General features: G+C 38.3%; 1 protein-coding gene across 1 annotated transcript in view; it reads left to right on the forward strand.

The window, feature by feature from the left end:
* Window positions 1-25,617, forward strand: part of WDR64 (WD repeat domain 64) — a 138,936-nt gene that overhangs the window by 54,116 nt on the left and 59,203 nt on the right. The window contains exon 10 of the mRNA XM_019423099.2: window positions 8,198-8,337. Within this exon, the coding sequence (XP_019278644.2) occupies window positions 8,198-8,337 (140 nt within the window). The remainder of the gene's footprint in view (window positions 1-8,197; window positions 8,338-25,617) is intronic.

A 25,617-nucleotide genomic window follows, 5' to 3' on the forward strand; every position in this document is an offset into this window, starting at 1 on the left:
CACCACAGACTTCTAAATTTCAAGCAAGGACATCAAGAAAGCAAAGCATATGTATAAGGAGTCTGCAGAGTAGTATGTGGGAGTCATGGCTTGCACAGGGGGTGAGTTTCCTGATGCTTGGTGGTGATAATTCTCAAAATGAACAGGGATCCAAGTCTGTAAGCTGTGCTAATTGAGGTTATCTTTTTTTTTTAATTTATTATTTATTTTGAAAAAGACAGAGATGGTGTGAGCAGGGGAGGGGCAGAAAAAGAGGAAGAGAGAGAATCCCACACAAGGCCTCACGCTGTGAGCACAGAGCCCCAAACGGGGCTCAAACTCAGGAACTGTGAGATCATGACCTGAACCAAAACCAACAGTGAGATGCTTAACCCACTGAGCCACCCAGGTGCACTGAGGTTATCCTTTAACGAGCCCCGCACTGAAGTCTAGAACACATAAGAGAACAAATACTAAGATCACATGTTTTCAAAAAAAGAGGTGATGTCCTTCTTTCACAATTTCTTGATCCCCATTGCCCTTTGCTGAGCCAATGACTGTCTTGGCTTATTCCTTGTGAGGAAATGATGCTGACCACTCATCAGAAGGAGGTAGGGGTGTTCTGGGGATGAGGGCAAGAGCACAGTGGTCCTGGGACAGAGAATAGAACTATCATGGACTCTGTCCCAGCATGGCATGTCTTGAGTTTGGTGAAAATATAGTGGCCTCTATCCTACTTCAACTCAGACCCTCCTCAGGAAACCCTATAAGAAAGCAAAATGGCACAGCTATAGTGAGCTCTGATTCCTAAATTGGATTCTTCTGAAAAGACAAACTGTCACTTCCATCTTAATCAACTCCTTTGAACAGCACTTTGGTCTCACACAAAATAATTCAAAATGTAAGAATTTACCAGGTTTCATATATTTTGTAATATTAGATATTTTAATCATTTCTGAGGGGGAAAAAACACAAACGTGTTTGGTAAAGTTCTGGAACTCAAACCACTTCAGTGTTTATGGAATACGGTATTTGACCTTCATTATAACCTCAGTGGTCATTATATTATAAGATGCCCAGCTATAGCTTTGAAATCTTATTAATTATAGGTTTTCTAGCTTTCTTACAAAACCAAAACATCTAGCAGTATGACTGACAGGCAAGTGATACTTTTCACCATGCAAAATTTATTAAATTGTCACAGTTACAGAGCTTCTATTAGTAGAAAATGCAATTCCTCAATAACTGAAAACACGTTTTCCTCAGGAGAATACTCTTGTTGATTAGTGACTCAGCCAAGCACATTGCTAAATGTACTGTATGTACCAGCTGATGACTCAAAATATACTATGAAAGCAGCTTTGCTAGGCATAGTTGAATGTGTGAAATATGCAGGGACATTTGATGAGCTTGAAAAAATAGAAGCTCTTGCAGGGAGGTAAAAAAAAGCCAAACCAGGACAAGGTATTTACAAAAACAAAACAAAACAAACAAAAAAATTGCAAACTTCCTGAGCATTGTTGTAGTGACCATGAAGAATTTTTTTTTAAAGCTAATATCCATCTCTATTGGCATTTTAAGAGCTAAACTCCTACTTTGGAAGTTCCAGTGTATAAAAACAATTCTCTGCCATCCAAGATAACTTGGAGGCTCTGCATGCACTTGTTAATATTTCATTCAACAAATATTTCTTGCACAGCTTTACAGACTAGGCACTATGTGTCATAGAGATCAGGTTGTATTTTAACCTTCTAGAATTCTAAATTTAATCATACAAATAAGACATATTAATACATAACTATAATACAACATGGATCATGAGTCAACAGATTAATAATCGTAACAATAACAATACAGATTAAGCACTGTAGACATTTAGAGCTTAGTATCATGTCCCTTTCTGATCATTCTGGCTCCAAATAACCACCACACAGACCACGTAAGGATTCCATTACTATCAATAAAAACCAAACCCAACTGGAAGACTCTGGTAGCACACAATGGGCTTCTTTCATAATGCACACTGGACAAAGCTCTTCGTTTGCCACATTTCTCAAGTCATAATCTTTTATTGTATCCTTCTTCCTGTGTCATACAAGTCACAGATTTTCTTCTGAGGATAGCCCGGCTTCATCCTCCAGGAGTGGTAAAGCCCAACTACCTGTGGGCCTGAGGCTCAGGTTCTGAACATACTTGCCAATGAAAAGAGAATGCAAGCAAAATACTGCATTATAGGAATTATTCAGTATGAATCATGTAGCTGATAATCTGGAGTTTTTCTCATTACCTTTACAAATTCCTGGTTGCTCTGTACTTTCACTGTAGTAATCCCCTCCCTCCACAGCACACAATCATAAAACTTTAGAATGGGAAGGAATCTCGGGAGATCAAAATTTTGCAGATAAGGAAATTGAGGCCCCAGAAAAGAGAATGGGTTGTCTCAATTCATCATGCAACCGGTCGTCTCAGAAACCTGAGCTCAAGTCAGTTCTCTTTGCTCCCAGCCCCTTTTTGCAACCCCTGGACCACAGCAATCTGGTTGACACAGTCTCTCCCTCCCTTGCTTTTCTCTCTGCATTGAGCCAGCTCATCTCATCAAGAGTGAGGCATTTGGATCCACTGACTCACCAGCTGAAATAGGAGCTTGCTAAAGGAAAGAAAATCCTATCTTTGTATGTGGCCTTATCTAAATCACTGTGAAAAAAAAAAAGGAAGAGAGAAACTAAAATAAATGAAAAATAACAAAAGAACAAGGAATTAACCCTTTATGACCCATAATATATCATTTATAGTAGAAAATCCTACCTTCAGATTTGAAATATTTTCTATGAATGCTTACTTTACCTCCAGATCGTCCATGCTTGCCTTAGTGGTTCTACTAGATTATAAATTCTCAAGAGCAGGGCATGTTTTGTATCACTGTGAATGCATTCTTCTCTCTCTCCCCCGAACATTTTATATAAAATACATTGCACACGACAGCGATTTAGAAGAAGAAGAATAGAGTCGTAGTAATAGTCCACTCATAGTCCAGGAACTGTTCAGATTATCCATGTATGACCCCATTTAATATCACAATAAGGTTATGACGAAAGTTCCAGTCATCCCTGATATATATACAGATGAGAAAACCCAGATATAGAGAGATGAAGTCACTTACTTAAAGCCATAAGGCTAGTGAGTGATAGAGCCAGGTTTCAAATCAAGGTAGACTTTCCCCACATACATATTTTGTAAGCACTCCCTGAGTGACTCTACTAGCCAATTCATTCGCTTAGCAAACATGTATTAAGCACTTACTATTTGTCAAACCCTGCTGTAAATGAGAAATATAAGACCCACCAGATAATGAGTAAACAGATATTTAAGCAAATAATAATAATAATAATAATAGTAATAATTAAATAAGGTTTTTGCTATAAACAAAACAGGAAGAAAACAACCTAAGAATGGGGAAGAAATCCTAACACCATCTGAGGCTGGGGACAGTGATCAGGGGCAGCTTTAGGGAGGAAATGTTGGAAATAAGTTCTAGAAGGTATAAGTTTTGGTCTTCTGAAAAAGACTTTCAGTAGGGTCAGTATCTAGAATTTTTTCAACATCTAACAAAATGTCAAGCATGAAGTAATTTCTTAAGATATTTTTTTTCTTGTTAATAAGAGCAACGTGGAAGTTTTAAATTTAACAAAACATCCCCCTTACCCACTTAAAATATCTTGGTCACCGTCTTGGTCAGCTTAGGCTACCATAACAAAATACTATAGGCTGGATGGTTTAAACAACAGAAATTTATTTTGTCAGTTTTAGAGGTTGGAAGTCCAAGATCAAAGTACCAGCATGGTCAATGTCTTGTGAGAGCTCTCTTGCTGGCCAGCACATGGCCATTTTTTCCCTCTATCCTCACATGGCAAAGAGAGAGAAAGAGAGAGAGAGAGAGAGAGCATGAGAGCTAACTCTCTGGTGTCTCTCCTTATAAGAACAGTAATCCCATCATTAGGGCCCAACTCTGAAAACTTCATTCTAACCTAATTATCTCCCAAAGACCCCATTTCCAAATACCATCACATTGGGGGTCAAGGCTTCACCATAAGAATTCTGGGGAGACATGATTCAATCCATACCAGTTGCCTGAGAAATAGAAGGTAAGAGTCAATTGTGCCCTGAGATTTTTCAGCCTGTCTCTACTAAGATTCCATAACCCAACAACTTCTGGAGTGGAAGGAATCAGGCTAACATTCAACAAAGATTTATTTTTGTTTGGATACATGTTTTCCCAGTCTTGTGCCACTTGATAGTTAAACTTCTGAGCTAGGATTCAGCATCCCAAAGTTGAAGTTGTGGAAGTTGTTCAATAAATATTTGAACTCCCACTGTAGATTACACACTTGAGATACTATGATAAAAAAGAAAAAGTTCTGCCCTCGAGTGGATGGTAGAGAAAAATGAATAATTAATTATAAAACATGCTGGGGCAGGGAACACATAGGCAGGGGCACTTGGTTTTAAAGAATATGAAGACATTTTGAAATATTCTTGGAGGTAAAGGTATGCTAAGATTTGAAGAATGGATTGGAATACTCAAAGGAGAGAAATAAAATACTATGTTCCTTTTTCTTTTTATGGAACTTGGCAAAATAATCATAGAATTATGAAAACATTTGTGTCTAGAACATTTCTTTGGTCTATAAATGTCCAGCTGGTAAGATATCTAATTCTCCTCCCTGACTGGTGTGGGTAAGTTTATTTCCATAAAAAAATCCAATATATATCAGCAAATTCATCCTGTGGGTGGCCAAATATGTGATACCTGATTAACTAACATGACCACTTTGAATTTTGTATTTTTTAATACACAAATTGTGTCTTGTATAACTTATATATAAATTATACCTTAAGTTATAGTGTTATTGTAGAATCTTATTTTTCTAGTGCCCTGAAGGTCCTTGATAATAAATTATCAAGAATGTGCCATAATATTCCTAATGTGATACCATTTTCTGATATGTGATTCTGGACAAATCACACTTAAATCATTAAAGTAAAGTAAATCATTTAATTGAAAATCACTTAATATGTAGGAGTTAGTTTCTTTTCTGATATAAGAGAGTTGGATTATATATTTCTAGGGTTCCAACTTGAAATTCTTTGATGATTTTATATGACTCAAAATGACATTTAATTATTTGTGAAATAGGACATCCAATATATTAAAAATATTCTGTATTTGGGGGGCAACTGGGTGGCTCAGTTGGCTAAGGGTCCAACTCTTGATTTCCACTCAGGTCATGATCTTGCAGTTCATGAGTTCAAGCCCCGCATAAGGCTTTGCACTCTCAGCATGGAGCCTACTGGGGATTCTCTGTCTCTGTTTCTCTCTCTTTGTTCCTCCCCCACTCATTCTCTCCTCTCTCTCTCTCTCTTTCCTAAAATAAATAAGCTTAATAAAATAAAAATATTCTATATTTTGTAAATTATTACACATGGTTTAGGTTGCTTGTTTAAAATAATTAGATTACAACTACGCATTAGTTTAGATAATGCTGTAACAAATAAATTGTCACAGACTTTGAGTCTGGAGTTCTCTCTTGGCCACCAAGAGAGTGGACACAAAATTGAATACGAGAGAGGCTAATGTCCAGGAGGATACAAGAACCCTGAGTAAGGATCTTTGCTCGGTATTTATTAGGATCAGAAGGCTGAAAAATGTGATGGACAATAAAACAGTGATCATTAAAGAGACAATAAAACATTGATCATTAACTCATGTGTGTAAGAGAAAGGGGGTTTTAAACGTATGAGGTGTTAGGTGTTAGGATCAATACAAATCAAAGTCCTGGCACTGAGCACATGGCCATTTACTACAGGCACCAGGTCCTGTATCTGTTTATCTTAACTTTTCTAGGTGCTAAGACAAATAGAACATGCTACCTCAGGGTTAACAAGGCATTTTTGTTGTTAACTAGCTCTCAGCGTTTTCACCTTGCTGCAGCAACTTTCCACCTCTATCTGTTCTTGGACAGTTTCCTCCTGTGCAAGGGGCTTTCCACTCTGCTCTATCCTTTGTTCTACTCTGGAGGCACTTTTACCCTGTGGCAGCTTTCCACTCTAAGCCTTGTTAACCCATTGGTGCAAGGTCAGAGAATTCTTAAACTTATTCCTTACAATAAATCCCAAAATGTATAATGACTCAAGCAAAATGGAAATGTATTTCTCTTACTCATGTCAAATCTGATATCAATTCTCTTAGTTCACTGGCTTAAAGTCAGTAATCTGATCACACCTAACTGCTAGGGAGTCTGGGAAATATAGTCCAGCTGTGTACCCAGTAAGAGACAATAAGAGTTGGTAAACAACTAGCTAGTCTTTATCATAAAAGTGGATGTGTGTGTGTGTATGCATATGATAATAAAATTTTATTAGATTTTAATTTTTAAGATCATCAGAATTCTAATAGACCATGGGTAAATTATATGATTAAATAATTCATAGGAGGAGATATAATAGCAGATATACGTGGGAGAAAAAAATTCAGCAGCATCAGTTGTCATATAAATTAAATAAAAACATAGTGTCATTTTAGACATTAAAATAGCAAATATTTTAAATTGTGATAAAATCCATTTGCTGGCCCAAGTTTGATGAAACTGGTATAATCATATATAGTTGATGGCTTTGGAATTTGGTATGACCATTTTAGAAAACAACCTAACAACATGGAAATATATCCTCAATAACAATATCCAAAAGAAGAAAAAAAATACGTAAGTTGCTGAATAAAGTGAAAGACTAGAATTAGCAGGAACATTTATTGATAGGAAACGTTAAAAAATGATGATGTAGCAGCCAAAATGATAATTATGAAGGTGTGGACCTGTGCTTTTCCACAAATGCAAAAAAAAATGGTGTGTGTGTGTGTGTGTGTGTGTGTGTATAATTTGAATTATATTGAACATATAAAATTTGTATTTTACAAAAGGGTACAAATTTCCAGTGATAAGATGAATAAGTTCTGGGGATATAAAGTCTACATGGTGACTATAGTTAACAGTATTGTATTGTAGAGTTGAAAGTTATGAAGACAGCAAATCTTAAAAAGTCCTGACGACAAGGAAAAAAGGTAACTGTGAGGTGGTCATGTGTTAACTAAGCTCATTTTGCAATATATACTTATATCGCATAATCATGTTGCATACCTTAAACTCACACAATGTTGTATGTCAATTATATTTCAATAACCCTGGAAAAAAAAAACAGAAAACAACTTGCCTTGTAATCCCCACATATAATAACACTGTTGGTCTCTCCCTGCATTCAAGATAGCATGCTATGATTTCTTAGTAAAAATACATTTTAAAAAACAGTGATTTTTTTTTTTAATTTTAGAAACATTTATATTATATTTTTTAAATGCGTATATCAAAGATAAAAGTTAGTAATAGTGATTTTTTGTTGTTGAGAAATGGTAATCTAAATACCCCCTAAAAATAATTCAACGCATTTCAATACGAATAGAAAAGTGTTTTCCTTAACTCTGAAAAAAAAGTTTATTTTTTAAAAAGAGGGAGAAAACAGTTAGCAGTGATTATCTATAGGGAGGTGAAGTAGGGATTCTGAGGGAAAAGAAGACATTTTTGACAAAATTATAGTCTTTTGTGTTGTTAAATCTTTTACCGTGTACGCATATGATTTTAACAATTAAAAAATAGTATGTATGCTATGATAGTAAGTATGTGTAAATTATAGATGCTTATGGATATGTGCTAGAAGGGAAGATGGAGACAGGAAAACAGTTGATTTGTTATAATGGTAGAGATTATGTGCAATTTTCCTCTTCCTCTCAATGTGAAGACAAAAGAACATCTGTCTAAAATACCTTGGGAAGTAAATAAAATATAAATAATACATTAATGCATGAATGAGTGGGAAAGTACTGAATCAAGAAAAGGACTCATAAAATATTTATAAGAATTCACATTCGTGTGTGTAAATACAATTTTTGCAAAACAGCCTGACAGGAGGAAGTGGCCCTAAAGCAAGCCTGGCCTCTTAGCAAGTCAATCATAGACGGCATCCTGGAAGAAGCAGAATGTGATTTGGTATTAGAAGGATGAGAAGGATATGATTGAGTGAGAGGCACTTTTTAAACTTTGACCAGCTGTCCGTACAGCTGTCTGTATCCCTGAAAAAACAAATAACCTCCCCATGTCCTTCTTGTTAGGAGACGACAAGGTACTCCGGTTGTGGCATCCCAACATCAGCACCAAGCCAGTGGGGAAACTTGTGGGGCACATGTTCAGTGTCACTGAGATCGTAACCAATGAGAAAGATCAACACATCATCAGTCTTTCCTCTGCAAAGGTAACAGAAAACAACATAAATGAAATAGACCGTTTTTTCCCCTTAAAATCAGCCACTGGAAAATCTAGAACACATACAATTTTTGACTGAAATAGCTGCTTGTCACTGAGAAAAATACTGTCGATGTGGAGAAGGAAATGATGAGCCACTGTTCTGTTTCTGCTGATGAGAGCATGTAAAAGAATATGATTAAATATAAGCGTTAAAGGAAGGTCGTGCTGGAAAGAGAGCAGGCATGGCTCTCCTGTTGCAGACAGGACATCATCAGCAAAGACAGAAAGCATGATGGTTCTGTTGCTGTTATTACACAATGTCTTAAATGTTCTAATCAATGTGCTAAAATAAGGAAAAAGGAGTTACGAATATTAGATATATAATGACTGAGTCATTATATTTGCAAATAATAATGATTACCTCCTCACAAAATACAACAAAATCAGGTCTTAAATTTTTTATTTTTTTAAATTATTTTATGTTTATTTTATTTTATTTTATTTTTATTTTTTAATTATAATATTTGCAATTTATTTGCCTGCTGATTAAACACATAGACCAAATATATATGTATGTTGTCTGTGTAAGACAGTTGGGGGAAATGAGAATACTAACTGGATATTTATTTATTTATTTATTTTTAAATATATGAAATTTATTGTCAAATTGGTTTCCATACAACACCCAGTGCTCATCCCAACAGATGCCCTCCTCTATACCCATCACCCACCCTCCCCTCCCTCCCACCCCCCATTAGCCCTCAGTTTGTTCTCAGTTTTTAAGAGTCTCTTATGCTTTCGCTCTCTCCCACTCTAACCTCTTTTTTTTTCCTTCCCCTCCCCCATGGGTTCCTGTTAAGTTTCTCAGGCTCCACGTAAGAGTGAAACCATATGGTATCTGTCTTTCTCTGTATGGCTTATTTCACTTAGCATCACACTCTCCAGTTCCATCCACGTTGCTACAAAGGGCCATATTTCATTCTTTCTCATTGCCACGTAGTACTCCATTGTGCATACAAACCACAATTTCTTTATCCATTCATCAGTTGATGGACATTTAGGCTCTTTCCATAATTTGGCTATTGTTGAGAGTGCTGCTATAAACATTGGGGTACAAGTGCCCCTATGCATCAGTACTCCTGTATCCCTTGGCTAAATTCCTAGCAGTGCTATTGCTGGGTCATAGGGTAGGTCTATTTTTAATTTTTTGAGGAACCTCCACACGGTTTTCCAGAGTGGCTGCATCAGTTTGCATTCCCACCAACACTGCAAGAGGGTTCCCGTTTCTCCATATCCTCACCAGCATCTATAGTCTCCTGATTTGTTCATTTTGGCCACTCTGACTGGTGTGAGGTGATATCTGAGTGTGGTTTTGATTTGTATTTCCCTGATGATGAGCGACGTTGAGCATCTTTTCATGTGCCTGTTGGACATCTGGATGTCCTCTTTAGAGAAGTGTCTATTCATGTTTTCTGCCCATTTCCTCACTGGATTATTTGTCTTTCGGGCGTGGAGTTTGGTGAGCTCTTTATAGATTTTGGATACTAGTCCTTTATCTGATATGTCATTTGCAAATATCTTTTCCCATTCCGTTGGTTACCTTTTAGTTTTGTTGGTTGTTTCCTTTGCTGTGCAGAAGCTTTGTATCTTGATGAGGTCCCAATAGTTCATTTTTGCTTTTAATTCCCTTGCCTTTGGGGAAGTGTCAAGTAAGAAATTGCTACGGCTGAGGTCAGAGAGATCTTTTCTTGTTTTCTCCTCTAGGGCTTTGATGGTTTCCTGTCTCACATTCAGGTCCTTTATCCATTTTGAGTTTATTTTTGTGAATGGTGTGAGAAAGTGGTCTAGTTTCAACCTTCTGCATGTTGCTGTCCAGTTCTCCCAGCACCATTTGTTAAAGAGACTGTCTTTTTTCCATTGGATATTCTTTCCTACTTTGTCAAAGATGAGTTGGCCATACTTTTGTGGGTCCCACTTTGGAGTCTCCATTCTATTCCATTGGTCTATGTGTCTGTTTTTGTGCCAATACCATGCTGTCTTGATGATTACAGCTTTGTAGTAGAGGCTAAAGTCCAGGATTGTGATGCCTCCTGCATTGGTCTTCTTCTTCAAAATTACTTTGGCTATTCGGGCCTTTTGTGGTTCCATATGAATTTTAGGATTGGTTGTTCTAGCTTGGAGAAGAATGCTGGTGCACTTTTGATTGGGATTGCATTGAATGTGTAGATAGTTTTGGGTAGTATTGACATTTTGACAATATTTATTTTTCCAATCCATGGGCACGGAGTATTTTTCCATTTCTTTATATCTTCTTCAATTTCCTTCATAAGCTTTCTATAGTTTTCAGCATACAGATCTTTTACATGTTTGCTTAGGTTTATTCCTAGGTATTTATGCTTCTTCGTGCAATCGTGAATGGGATCAGTTTCTTTATTTGTCTTTCTGTTGCTTCATTATTAGTGTATAAGAATGCAACTGATTTCTGTACATTGATTTTGTATCCTGCAAGTTTGCTGAATTCATATATCAGTTCTAGCAGACTTTTGGTGGAGTCTATCAGGTTCTCCATGTATATTATCATGTCATCTGCAAAAAGTGAAAGCTTAACTGCAGCTTTGCCAATTTTGATGCCTTTGATTTCCTTTTTTTGTCTGATTGCTGATGATAGCACTTCCAACACTATGTTAAACAACAGCGGTAAGAGTGGACATCTCTGTCGTGTTCCTGATCTCAGGGGGAAAGCTCTCAGTTTTTCCCCATTGAGGATGATATTAGCTGTGGGCTTTTCATAAATGGCTTTTATGATGTTTAAGTATGTTCCTTCTATCCCGACTTTCTGGAGGGTTTGTATTAACAAACGATGCTGAATTTTGTCAAATGCTTTTTCTGCATTGATTGATGGGATCATATGGTTCTTATCTTTTCTTTTATTAATGTGAGGTATCACGTTGGTTGATTTGTGAATGTTGAACCAGTCCTGCATCCCAGGAATGAATCCCACTTGATCATGGTGAATAATTCTTTTTATATGCTGTGGAATTCGATTTGCTAGTATCTTATTGAGAATTTTTGCATGCATATTCACCAGGGATATTGGCCTGTAGTTCTCTTTTTTTACTGGGTCTCTGTCTGGTTTAGGAATCAAAGTAATGCTGGCTTCATAGAATGAGTCTGGAAGTTTTCCTTCCCTTTCTATTTTTTGGAACAGCTTGAGAAGGATAGGTATTATCTCTGCTTTAAACGTCTGGTAGAACTCCCCTGGGAAGCCATCTGGTCCTGGACTCTTATTTGTTGGGAGATTTTTGATAACTGATTCAATTTCTTCGCTGGTTATGGGTCTGTTCAAGCTTTCTATTTCCTCCTGGTTGAGTTTTGGAAGTGTGTGGTGTTTAGGAATTTGTCCATTTCTCCCAGGTTGTCCAGTTTGTTGGCATATAGTTTTTCATAGTATTCCCTGATAATTGCTTGTATTCCTGAGGGATTAGTTGTAATAATTCCATTTTCATTCATGATTTTATCTATTTGGGTCATCTCCCTTTTCTTTTTGAGAAGCCTGGCTAAAGGTTTATCAATTTTGTTTATTCTTTCAAAAAACCAACTCTTGGTTTCATTGATGTGCTCTACAGTTTTTTTAGATTCTATATTGTTTATTTCTGCTCTGATCTTTATTATTTCTCTTCTGCTGGGTTTAGGGTTTCTTTGCTGTTCTGCTTCTATTTCCTTTAGGTGTGCTGTTAGATTTTGTATTGGGATTTTTCTTGTTTCTTGAGATAGGCCTGGATTGCAATGTATTTTCCTCTTAGGACTGCCTTCGCTGCATCCCAAAGTGTTTGGATTGTTGTATTTTCATTTTTGTTTGTTTCCATATATTTTTTAATTTTTGCTCTAATTGCCTGGTTGACCCATTCATTCTTTAGTAGGGTGTTCTTTAACCTCCATGCTTTTGGAGGTTTTCCAGACTTTTTCCTGTGGTTGATTTCAAGCTTCATAGCATTGTGGTCTGAAAGTATGCATGGTATGATCTCAATTCTTGTATACTTATGAAGGGCTGTTTTGTGACCCAGTATGTGATCTATCTTGGAGAATGTTCCATGTGCACTGGAGAAGAAAGTATATTCTGTTGCTTTGGAATGCAGAATTCCAAATATATCTGTGAAGTCCATCTGATCCAATGTATCATTCAGGGCCCTTGTTTCTTTATTGACTATGTGTCTAGATGATCTATACATTTCTGTAAGTGGGGTGTTAAAGTCTCCTGCAATTATCACATTTTTATCAATAAGGTTGCTTATGTTTGTGAGTAATTGTTTTATATATTTGGGAGCTCCCGTATTTGGCACATAGACATTTATAATTGTTAGCTCTTTCTGATGGATAGACCCTGTAATTATTATATAATGTCCTTCTTCATCTCTTGTTACAGCTTTTAATTTAAAGTCTGGTTTGTCTGATATAAGTATGGCTACTCCAGCTCTCTTTTGACTTCCAGTAGCATGATAAATAGTTCTCCATCCCCTCACTTTCAATCTGAAGGTGTCTTCAGGTCTAAAATGAGTCTCTTGTAGACAGCAAATAGATGGGTCTTGTTTTTTTATCCATTCTGATACCCTATGTCTTTTGACTGGTGCATTTAGTCCGTTTACATTCAGTGTTATTATAGAAAGATTTGAGTTTAGAGTCATTGTGATGTCTGTAGGTTTCATGCTTGTAGCAATGTCTCTGGTACTTTGTCTCACAGGATCCCCCTTAGGATCTTGTAGGGCTGGTTTAATGGTGATGAATTCCTTCAGTTTTTGTTTGTTTGGGAAGACCTTTATCTCTCCTTCCATTCTAAATGACAGACTTGCTGGATAAAGAATTCTCGGCTGCATATTTTTTCTGTTCATCACATTGAAGATTTCCTCCATTCCTTTCTGGCCTGCCAAGTTTCAGTAGAGATCTGTCACGAGTCTTATCAGTCTCTTTTTATATGTTAGAGCATGTTTATCCCTAGCTGCTTTCATAATTTTCTCTTTATCTTTGTATTTTGCCAGTTTCACTATGATATGTCGTGCAGATCAACTCAAGTTACGTCTGAAGGGAGTTCTCTGTGCCTCTTGGATTTCAATGCCTTTTTCCTTCCCCAGATCAGGGAAGTTCTCAGCTATTATTTCTTCAAGTACATCTTCAGCACCTTTCCCTCTCTCTTCCTCCTCTGGAATACCAATTATTTCTCTTTAGTGTATCACTTAGTTCTCTAATTTTCCCCTCATACTCCTGGATTTTTGTATCTTTCTTTTTCTCAGCTTCCTCTTTTTCCATAATTTTATCTTCTAGTTCACCTATTCTCTCCTCTGCCTCTTCAATCCGAGCTGTGGTTGTCTCCATTTTATTTTGCAGCTCATTTATAGCATTTTTTTAGCTCCTCCTGGCTGTTCCTTAGTCCCTTGATCTCTATAGCAATAGATTCTCTGCTGTCCTCTATACTGTTTTCAAGCCCAGCGATTAATTTTATGACTATTATTCTAAATTCACTTTCTATTATATTGTTTAAATCCTTTTTGATCAGTTTGTTAGCTGTCATTATTTCCTGGAGATTCTTTTGAGGGGAATTCTTCCCTTTAGTCATTTTGGATAGTCCCTGGAGTGGTGTGGAACTGTGGGGCACTTCCCCTGTGCTGTCTTGAATAACTTGCATTGGTGGCCTGGGCTGCAGTCAGACCTGATGTCTGCCCCCAGCCCACCACTGGGGCCACAGTCAGACTGGTGTGTACCTTCCCTTCCCCTCTCCTAGGGGCAGGATTCAGTGTGGGGTGGCGTGGCCCATCTGGGCTACTTGCACACTGCCAGGCTTGTAGTGCTGGGGATCTTGTGTATTAGCTGGGGTGGATCGGCAAGGTGCACAGGGGCGGGAGGGGCAGGCTCAGCTCGCTTTTCCTTTGGTGATCCACTTCAGGAGGGGCCCTGGGGCACTGGGAGTGAGTCAGACCCACCGCTGGAGAGATGGATCCGCAGAAGCTCAGTGTTGGGTGTTTTCTCGGTGCAAGCAAGTTCCCTGACAGGAACTGGTTCCCTTGGGGATTTTGGCTGGGGGATGGGCAAGGGAGATGGCACTGGCGAGTGCCTTTGTTCCCCACCAAGCTGAGCTCTGTTGTCCGGGTTCAACAACTCTCCCTCCTGTTGTCCTCCAGCCCTCCTGCTCTCCGAGCAGAGCTGTTAGCTTATAACCTTCCAGATGTTAAGTCCCGCTTACTGTCCGAACATACTCCGTCCAGCCCCTCCACTTTTGCAAGCCAGGCTCAGGGGCTCTGCTTCACCGGCGGGCTGCCCCTCTGCCCTGGCTCCCTCCCGCCAGTCTGTGTAGCATGCACCGCCTCTCCACCCTTCCTACCCTCTTCTGTGAGCCTCTGGTCTACACTTGGCTCCAGAGAATCCATTCTGCTCATCTTCTGGTGGTTTTCTGGGTTATTTAGGCAGGTGTGGGTGGAATCTAAGTGATCAGCAGGACACGGTGAGCCCAGCGTCCTCCTACACTGCCATCTTCCTCCTCTCAGGTCTTAAATTTTTTAAATTGAAGATAGTTGACACACAAAATCAGTTTAAAATTTTAAGAGCAGATTGTTCAGTAAGGTGGTTTGTGACAATAGCAATTTCTAAAAAATAAATAAATTTCTATGTAAGAGCAATAACCACAATGGTCAAAGAGATAGCATTCACGAGAGCAAAAATTGTGAAATACCTAGAAATAATCTTAACAAGCGATATTCACCATTAATATTAAGATAATTAGGTTTTTCTGAAGTACTTTTATTGAAGAACATGAACAAAGGTATATGCTATGTTTTCTGCATGGGAATAGGGTACTATAAAAGATATTCTACATCAAATTGAACAATTTTTAATGCTATTATTTTTTAATGCATTCATGATTATTTTAAGCATCAGTTTGCGGTTTAGTGTTAATGTCAAAATACTGATATACAAGAGTATCTTAGAAACTTTGGAAAATATCATTATAAGCCAGCATTTCTTCCTCTGTCAGATATTAACACATACTCTTTTTTTATTTTTTAATGTTTATTTATTTTTGAGAGAGAGACAGACAGAGCATGAATGCGGGAGGGGCAGACACAGAGGGAGACACAGAATCCTCAGCAGGCTCCAGGCTCTGAGCTGTCAGCCTAGAGCCCAATGTAGGACTCAAACTCATGAGCAGTGAGATCATGACCTGAGCTGAAGTCAGATCCTTAACCAACTGAACCACCCAGGCACCCCAACACATATTCTAAAAGTTGCAATAAATAAAACAAAGCAGTATTAAATGCAGAACGAGTTAGACACATCCATGAAACAAAAAAGGTGAGAATGAATTCATGTGTGTGTGGGAATTTTGTATGTTATAAAAATAGCAACCCAAGTCTTTGAGGATGATGGTAGTTCATTAAATGTTGGGAAAACTGATTAACCATATAAGGAAAAAATATATATAATTAGATGATCCCTTCATAATGAACAGCAAAATATCCCATACCCATTAAAGATCTTACATGTAAAATATAAAAACATAGAAGTTCTGTGATTTTCCAGAAGAAAATACAGGTGAATATTCCTATAACCTTAGAGTAATTCCTAAGCATAGGACCTGTGACTACAGAAAAATAAATATGGTGGTTTCCTGTCTCACGTTCAGGTCCTTTATCTATTTTGAGTTTATTTTTGTGAATGTTGTAAGAAGGTGGTCTAGTTTCATTCTTCTGCATGTTGCTGTCCAGTTCTCCCAGCACCATTTGTTAAAGGGACTGTCTTTTTTCCATTGGGTATTCTTTCCTACTTTGTCAAGGATTAGTTGGCCATACTTTTGTAGGTCTAACTCTGGAGTCTCCATTCTATTCCATTGGTCTATGTGTCTGTTTTTGTGCCAATACCATGCTGTGTTGATGATTACAGCTTTGTAGCAGAGGCTAAAGTCTGGGATTGTGATGCCTCCCGCTTTGATCTTCTTCTCCAAATTACTTTGGCTATTCGGGGCCTTTTGTGGTTCCATATGAATTTTAGGATTGCTTGTTCTAGCTTCGAGAAGAATGCTGGTGCAGTTTTGATTGGGATTGCATTGAATGTGTAGATAGCTTTGGGTAGTATTGACATTTTAACAATATTTATTCTTCCAATCCATGGGCACGGAGTATTTTTTCATTTCTTTATATCTTCTTCAATTTCCTTCATAAGCTTTCTATAGTTTTCAGCATTACAGATCTTTTACATCTTTGGTTAGGTTTATTCCTAGGTATTTTATGCTTCTTGGTGCAATTGTGAATGGGATCAGTTTCTTTATTTGTCTTTCTGTTGTTTCATTATTGGTTTATAAGAATGCAATTGATTTCTGTACATTGATTTTGTATCCTGCAAGATTGCTGAATTCATGTATCAGTTCTAGCAGACTTTTGGTGGAGTCTATCGGATTTTCCATGTATAATATCATGTCATCTGCAAAAAGTGAAAGCTTGACTTCATCTTTGCCAATTTTGATGGCTTTGATTTCCTTTAGTTGTCTGATTGCTGATGCTAGCACTTCCAACACTATGTTAAACAACAGCAGTGAGAGTGGACATCCCTGTTGTGTTCCTGATCTCAGGGGGAAACGACCAAAACCCTAGAAGAGAAAGCAGGAAAAAACATCTCTGACCTCAGCTGCAGCAACTTCTTACTTGACACATCTCCAAAGGCAAGGGAATTAAAAGCAAAAATGAACAATTGGGACCTCATCAAGATACAAAGCTTCTGCACTGCAAAGGAAACAATCAACAAAACTAAAAGGCAACCAACGGAATGGGAAAAGATATTTGCGAATGACGTATCAGACAAAGGGCTAGTATCCAAAATCTATAAAGAACTCCCCCAAACTCCACACCCGAAAGACAAGTAATCCAGTGAAGAAATGGGCAAAAAACATGAATAGACACTTCTCCAAAGAAGACATCCAGGTGGCCAAAAGGCACATGAAAAGATGCTCAACATCACTCCTCATCAGGGAAATACAAATCAAAACCACACTGAGATACCACCTCACGCTGGTCAGAGTGGCTAAAATGAACAAATCAGGAGCCTATAGATGTTGGAGAGGATGTAGAGAAACGGAAACCCTCTTGCAGTGTTGGTGGGAATGCAAACTGGTACAGCCACTCTGGAAAACAGTCGGAGGTTCCTCAAAAAATTAAAAATAGTTCTACCCTATGACCCAGCAATAGCACTGCTAGGAATTTACCCAAGGGATAAAGGAGTGCTGATGCATAGGGGCACTTGTACCCCAATGTTTATAGCAGCACTTTCAACAATAGCCAAATTATGGAAAGAGCCTAAATGTCCACCAACTGATGAATGGATAAAGAAATTGTGGTTTATATACACAATGGAATACTGCTTGGCAATGAGAAAGAATGCAATATGACCTTTGGTAGCAACATGGATGCAACTTGAGAGTGTTATGCTAAGTGAAATAAGTCATACAGAGAAAAACAGATACCATATGCTTTCACTCTTATGTGGATCCTGAGAAACTTTACAGAAGACCATGAGGGAGTGGAAGGAGGAAAAAAAAAGAGAGAGGGAGGGAGCCAAACCATAAGAGACTCTGAAAAACTGAGAATAAACTGAGGGTTGATGGGAGGGTGGGAGGGAGGGGAGGGTGGGTGGTGGGCTTTGAGGAGGGCACCTGTTGGAATGAGCACTGGGTGTTGTATGGAAACCAATTTGACAATAAATTTCATATTTTAAAAAAACCAAGCACATTTTGCCACAACCTAAAAAAAAAAAAAGAAAAAGAAAGAAAAAGAAATATGACTATGTAAACATTTAAACTTTCTGTGAATTATAATAATTACCATTTATCAAATGTTCACCAAGTGCCAGACACTGTGGTACATATTTTACATACTCAACTCACTTGATGCTAATAACAGCCCTATAAAGTAATTATCATAATTTTGTATGTATAAAGACAAATGAGACCTAAGTAACTTACCCAAGGTCACATAGCTACTTAGTGGCTAAATATAGTCCATCCCATCTGTCCCAACCCCAAACAGTTGCCCTATACATTTTTAAAAATGTTAAATACAGATTAGCAGAGGGGCAAAAATGCAACAAAAATAACAAAAACTGGAATAAGATCCTTGAACAAATAAACTTTTAGGCATTTCTTCTTCTTCTTTTTTAAAATGTCTATTTATTTATTTTGAGGGAGAGAAAGAAAGCGAGTGGGAGAGGGGCAGAGAGAGAGAGAAACCATCCCAAGCAGGCTTTGAGCCATCAACACAGAGCCTGACGTGGGGCTTGATCCCATGAAACATGAGATCATGATCTGAGCCGAAATCAAGTTGAAGGCTTAACTGACTAAGCCACTGAGGCACCCCTAGGCATTTATTCTAATGTAATAATCAGATAAGTGTCCAAAGACCCATGAAACAGGATGTTCATTGCACTGTTGCTTGTACACTGATTTAAGAAGGAAGGAAAGTGGGGTGCCTGGGTGGCTCAGTCGGTTAAGCGGCCGACTTCGGCTCAGGTCATGATCTCACAGTCTGTGAGTTCGAGCGCCACGTCGGGCTCTATGCTGACAGCTCAGAGCCTGGAGCCTGCTTCAGATTCTGTGTCTCCCTCGCTCTCTGACCCTCCCTTGTTCATGCTCTGTCTCTCTCTGTCTCAAAAATAAATAAACATTTAAAAAATTAAAAAAAAAAAAAAAGAAGGAAGGAAAGAAAAAAAAGAGAGGTATGGGAAGGAGAGTGAGAAATTCAAAAATCTAAAAATAGGGCTTTGATTCAGTAAGTTATTTTATTTACTTGTTTGTTCGCTCTCCAGTGTTATTGAAATATAATTGATACACAGTACTGCATAAGTTTAGGGTACACAGCATAATGGTTTGACTTACACATATTGTGAAATGGTTACCACAGTAAGTTTAGTGAGCATGCACCATCTCATGTAGATAGAAAAAACTAAAAGAAAGAAAGAAAATAAATTCTTTCCCTGTGATGACAGCTCTCAGGATCTACTCTCTTTACAACTTCCACACACATCACCCGGCAGTGTCAGCTACAGTCATTGTGGCTTATGTATCTTGTTCCTGGAAGTTTGTACCTTGTGACCCCCTACATCCCCAATCCCTCCCCTTCATTCAGTAAGTTGTGATGTGTCCTTTCACATCATAGTAATATCATACAGACTTTCAGTGTTATATAGATGAACACTGATGGGAAAATACCTAAACGTTAGGTAAACATTGGGAAATATAATGAAAAGCATGTAAGAAATTATTTTATTTTAAAACATTTCTTTGTCTATCATACATTACCAGGGGTGATTAACAAGATGTTGTAATTACCTGGGTGCCAAATTGTGAATGGATTATTTTTTTTCGTGTTTTTTTCTTACCTATTTTTTACAGTAAGTACTGCTTTTATAAGGAAACTATTTTTAATTTTAATTACATTAAAAAAATTAATGGTACTGGAAAGACAGTGAAGGTTTTGAGGCACTAAAATTAAACCACGTTATGAATTGAGAACTGGAGTCCCCTCTAGAGAAATTAAAGACAACAAAGATACCTGTCTAGCAAATATTTAGGCCATTCATGTCTAGAGGTGAAGAGACATAAGCGATTAGATTTCCCGTTTCTTGTAAGCGTAACAGGTGTATTAACATTATGATGCTCATTCAAACACCCCAGCAGCTCCACTGGGCAAATTACTTGATATCTTTCCACACGGTTCTTCATGTGTAAAGTGTATTTTTGCCTACAGGGTTATTATAAAAATTAAATGATCTCATTCATTACTTATTCAGGAAGCATTTATTTCTTGAGCATCTATTATGTGACAGGTACTGCTCTGGCTTCTAGAGAAGGGAGCACTGAATGAGTCAGATAAGGCCCTTTTCACAGGACATTGACATTCTGGGGGAAGAGAGAGTCAAAGAAGTGGCAAATAAACAGGAAAATAGCATGGTAAGTATTCTAATGAAAAGAAATTACAATCATGTCATGTGACTGAAAATCACCTCTGAAGAGGTGACAGAAAAACTGAACCCAGGATGACCAGAAGAGTCAGCCCCACAAAGATCTGAGAAATGAGCAATTTAGCCAGAGAGAACACCAAATTCGGCCCATACGTGTTTTTTCTAGAGCTGCCATCATCATTTCTAGTAGTAATATCATTAATTACAGCAAAAATAGCATATTTTTAAACATCTAGCATTCCTTCAAATTGCTTCATATAAACTAGTTTTCAACCCATCAAGCTTTAATAAATCACCAGCCAGGGGCGCCTGGGTGGCTTCAGTCTGCTGAGTTTCTGACTCTTGATTAGGGCTCAGGTCATGATCCCAGGGTCATGGAATCAAGCCCTGAGTCAGGCTTGCACTGAATGTGAAGCCTGCTTAAGATTCTCTCGCGCGCACTGGTTCAATATCCGCAAAACAACATGATTCATCACATCAATAAAAGAAAGGACAAGAACCATATGATCCTCTCAATAGATGCAGAGAAAGCATTTGACAAAATACAGCATCTTTATTGATAAAAACCCTCAAGAAAGTAGGGATAGAAAGATCATACCTCGAGATGATAAAAGCCCTATACGAGCGACCCAATGCTATTATCATCCTCAATGCGGAAAAACTGAGAGCTTTTCCCCCTAAAGTCAGGAACAAGACAGGGATGTCCACTGTCACCACTGTTATTCAACATAGTATTGGAAGTCTTAGCCTCTGCAATCAGACAACACAAAGAAATAAAAGGCATCCAAATCAGCCAGGAGGAGGTCACACTTTCACTCTTCGCTGATGACGTGATACTTTATATGGAAAACCCAAAAGATTCCACCAAAAAACTGCTAGAACTGATTCATGAATTCAGCAAAGTTGCAGGATATAAAATCAACGTGTAGAAATCGGTTGCATTTCTGAACACCAACAATGAAGCAACAGAAAGAGAAATCAAGGAATCGATCCCATTTACAATTGCACCAAAACCCGTAAAATACCTAGGAATAAATCTAACCAAAGAGGTGAAAAATCTATACACAGAAAACTATAGAAAGCTGATGAAAGAAATTGAAGAAGACACAAAGAAATGGAAAAAGATTCCATGCTCCTGGATAGGAAGAACAAATACTGTGAAAATGTCGATCCTACCCAAAGCAATCTACATATTCAATGCGATCCCTATCAAAGTAACATCAGTATTCTTCACAGAGCTAGAACAAATAATCCTAAAATGTGTATGGAACCAGAAAAGACCCCGAATAGGCAAAGCAATCTTGAAAAAGAAAACCAAAGCTGGAGGTATCACAATCCCAGACTTCAAGCTATACTACAAAGCTGTAATCATCAAGATAGTATGGCATTGGCAGAAGAACAGACCCTCAGATCAATGGAATAGAATAGAGAACCCAGAAATGGACCCACAAACGTATGGCCAACTAATCTTTGACAAAGCAGGAAAGAATATCCAATGGAATAAAGACAGTCTTCAAGTGGTGTTGGGAAAACTGGACAGCGACACGAAGAAGAATGAACCTGGACCACTTTCTTACACCATACATAAAAATAAACTCAAAATGGATGAAAGACCTAAATGTAAGACAGGAAGCCATCAAAATCCTCGAGGAGAAAGCAGGCAAAAACCTCTTTGATCTTGCCCACAGCAATTTCTTACTCAACACATCCCCGAAGGCAAGGGAAACAAAAGCAAAAATGAACTACTGGGACCTCATCAAAATAAAAAGCTTCTGCACAGCAAAGGAAACAATCAGCAAAACTAAAAGGCAACTGACAGAATGGGAGAAGATATTTCCAAAAGACATATCAGATAAAGGGTTAGTATCCAAAATCTACAAAGAACTTATCAAACTCAACACCCAAAAAACAAATACTCCAGTGAAGAAATGGGCAAAAGACATGAATAGACACTTTTCCAAAGAAGACATCCAGATGGCCAACCGACACATAAAAAAATGCTCAACATAACTCATCATCAGGGAAATACAAATCAAAACCACAGTAAGATACTACCTTACACCTGTCAGAATGGCTAAAATTAACAACTCAGGCAACAACAGATGTTGGCGAGGATGCAGAGAAAGAGGATCTCTTTTGCATTGTTGGTGGGAATGCAAGCTGGTGCAGCCACTCTGGAAAACAGTATGGAGATTTCTCAAAAAACTAAAAATAGAAAAAAAAAAAAACAAACCAAAAATAGAACTACCCAATGACCCAGCAACTGCAGTACTAGGCATTTATCCAAGGGATACAGATGTGCTGTTTCGAAGGGACACATGGACCCCCAGGTTTATAGCAGCACTATCAACAATAGACAAAGTATGGAAAGAGCCCAAATGTCCATCGATGTATGAATGGATAAAGAAAATGTGGTATATATATACAATGGAGTGTTACTTGGCAATCAAAAAGAATGAAATCTTGCCATTTGCAACTACGTGGATGGAACTGGAGGGTATTATGTTAAGTGAAATTAGTCAGTCAGAGAAAGAGAAAAATCATATGACTTCACTCATATGAGGACTTTAAGAGACAAAACAGATGAACATAAGGGAAGGGAAACAAAAATAATATAAAAACAGGGAGGGGGACAAAACAAAAGAGACTCATAAATATGGAGAAGAAACTGAGGGTTGCTAGAGGGGTTGTGGGAGGCAGGATGGGCTAAATGGGTAAGGGGCATTAAGGAATCTACTGAAATCATTGTTTCACTATATACTAACTAATTTTGGATGTCAATTTTAAAAAATAAAAAATAAAGTTAAATAAAAAAAAGATTCTCTCTCTCTCTCTCTCTCTCTCTCAAAAAAGAAACATTTAAGAAAAATAGTAACAAAATAAAATAAATGACTGGCCAGTCACGTGCCTATGACATGCCTTTTCCGAAACCCTTACAGCAGATTTTCATCCTTCCTCCTAGTTCTGCAGACTTTCCACCCAGATATTGTTTTCTTCTGCAGATGTTAAAATTGTATTTCTGGTCACAGAGCTCAAGCATTTAGCCACTGAGCCACACCTCCTGCTCCTGAAGAGCTGATGAACCCTGACAGATGCAGGAAGAAACAAAAAGTGGGAAACATGGTGGTCAGCTTTCTCAAGCACAGTCTAGATACCAAAGGTTATTTTTCTTCTTTTTGCTATGAGGAGAGAAATATACATGCTTTGATGACTTCTAACAGATTGCAAATGGGTGTTTAACAGTTGCTTTTTTTCTTTTTTTTAATTTTCACTTTGGAAGTGATATGAAGAAACCTGAGAAAAGGCGCAGCTTGACTCGACTGGGAGTGTGCCTTAGAGCAAAAGTCAATGTCCTAAAGTCAGGTGCCAGGTGCATAATGTCAAACCAAGCAGAGGGGTTGCCTGCTTGGCCTGCAGTCTGGCTAGATGCCATCTTATTCCTGACCTTGTCTAAGATCCTGTCCTAAGTGACGAGGACACTACTGTCTTGCTCCCAGGCAGCATGGCTAAGAGAATGGCCTCCAAAACCTAGCAGACCTAAATTGAAGAGTGACTCTGACAGTTACAGGTGGTGTGACCTTGGATGAGTTATTTGAGATTACTGAGGAGCGTAATAGAATACCTTCCTCATAGGATTGATGTGAGGATGATGCAATGAGATAAGGTAAGGAGCACGCACACAGTGCCTGGTATGTAACCAGCACCCCCCCCCCCCACCATTAACATCAGCAGTTATCAGAAAGACGGGTGCTCCCCACTCTCTATAGTGGGGACAGGACTTGTATTGATCTACCTGCTTTTGTCCTGAGCCTCCTCTGCGGCCACACAGGGGTAGATTATGGGTGTGGTATGTGGCATGGAACAGGGTGAGGCTTTCCAAAAAGCCCATGCTTCTCATGCTACTCAGTCATTTATATTCATCTCATGCTGAACACCTGTCAATTCTACATGAGGTTAAACAAAATCTATTCTCCTTGAGCCCCTGACATGGCTCTCACGCTCCACAAGCTACCTCATCTTCTACTAAGCTGACAATGTTGAGTCGCTTCATTAACTTCCATCTTACCCACCTCAAAATATTTGTGTTTTTCTGTTTTTTTAGCTACTTTCTCTCTTTTCCTCCTGCCCAAGGCCAAAAATTTCTCTTCCTTCCTGAATCAAATCCCTACTTTCGTTCTCTTAGTCTAACCCTGCACCATCAAGACCCTTGTCGCATCAGTTCTCTTCTTACACTCAACGTCTCTATCTTCCAGGTTCCTTAAAGGACCGTTTGGTTCTTATTTATCCTTTCCAAAATTCCTGCTTATCTAAAACTGAATTAATTTCCCATGTCAAATCTCCTTTTCCTGACTTCTGGTCTTCTAGCTGTTAATGATAGCATCTGTTCCCCACAGAACAATGACCAACTTCAAAGTCACTTTTAAACCTTCTGACTCTCTAACCCCTCACATTGGCCAGTCTCCAAGCCTCTGCAATGTTTTTCGTATCGGGTGCCTCATTCTTCTTCCCACAGATATGGCCTTCGTGCAGACCCACTGAGAGGCTCCCAGTTACGTAGTCACATGAGAAGGCACTTGTGGTCCTCCTACTTCAGTCCTTCCCATCTCCCCATCATCCGAATATTACACTGTCATGTTGATCATCCTCTTACCTACTTAACTTTCTTACATATCATCAAAGCCACCTCATGCCTTATAAATAAAGTTCAGATTCTCTTTTCTAGTTTTCTCTTCATGGTCTGGAACCAGATACCTTTTCTAGTTTTGTTGCTACTTACTTGTATTCAGATAGTCTAAACTTCACCCAGCCCTTCCCCAAAGTCTTTATGCTTTCCTGCCTGTGTCTGTAGATGCTTTCCTCCCATACTCAGCTGTTCTACTGAGCCTTTAGATGTCAGTGCAATATCACATCCTCCATGAAGCTTTCACCAAGAGAAAACTGGAGTTCATCTCTCTTTGGTGAATAAGAAATGTGGGTCCTTGAAACAGACCCAGGGATAGGAGGAAAAGCTGACCTTTAAAAATATGTTACCCTTAACTCATAAAAATCAGAACTCTTTTCTGGTTTTTACTCCTTATGCTTTTTTTCTTGTATGAGATTATTCTATATGATGTAAATTCCAGTTGGGTTTTTTCCCCCTACTTTTTGGATAACTGGAAGCATCTATGATTAAGAGCCAGATTTTACTACTGTCAGCATTTTGTCACCTTCTGTCCTTCCTTTGCTGCTTGGGACATTCCATTTTGGGTAAACTGTGATTTGCAACATCCTCAGGAGGAAGAGTTACTTGCCTCTA

The sequence above is a fragment of the Panthera pardus genome, unplaced genomic scaffold (genome assembly GCF_024362965.1).
Source record: "Panthera pardus isolate Hobbes unplaced genomic scaffold, ASM2436296v1 HiC_scaffold_21, whole genome shotgun sequence".
NCBI lineage: Eukaryota > Metazoa > Chordata > Mammalia > Carnivora > Felidae > Panthera > Panthera pardus.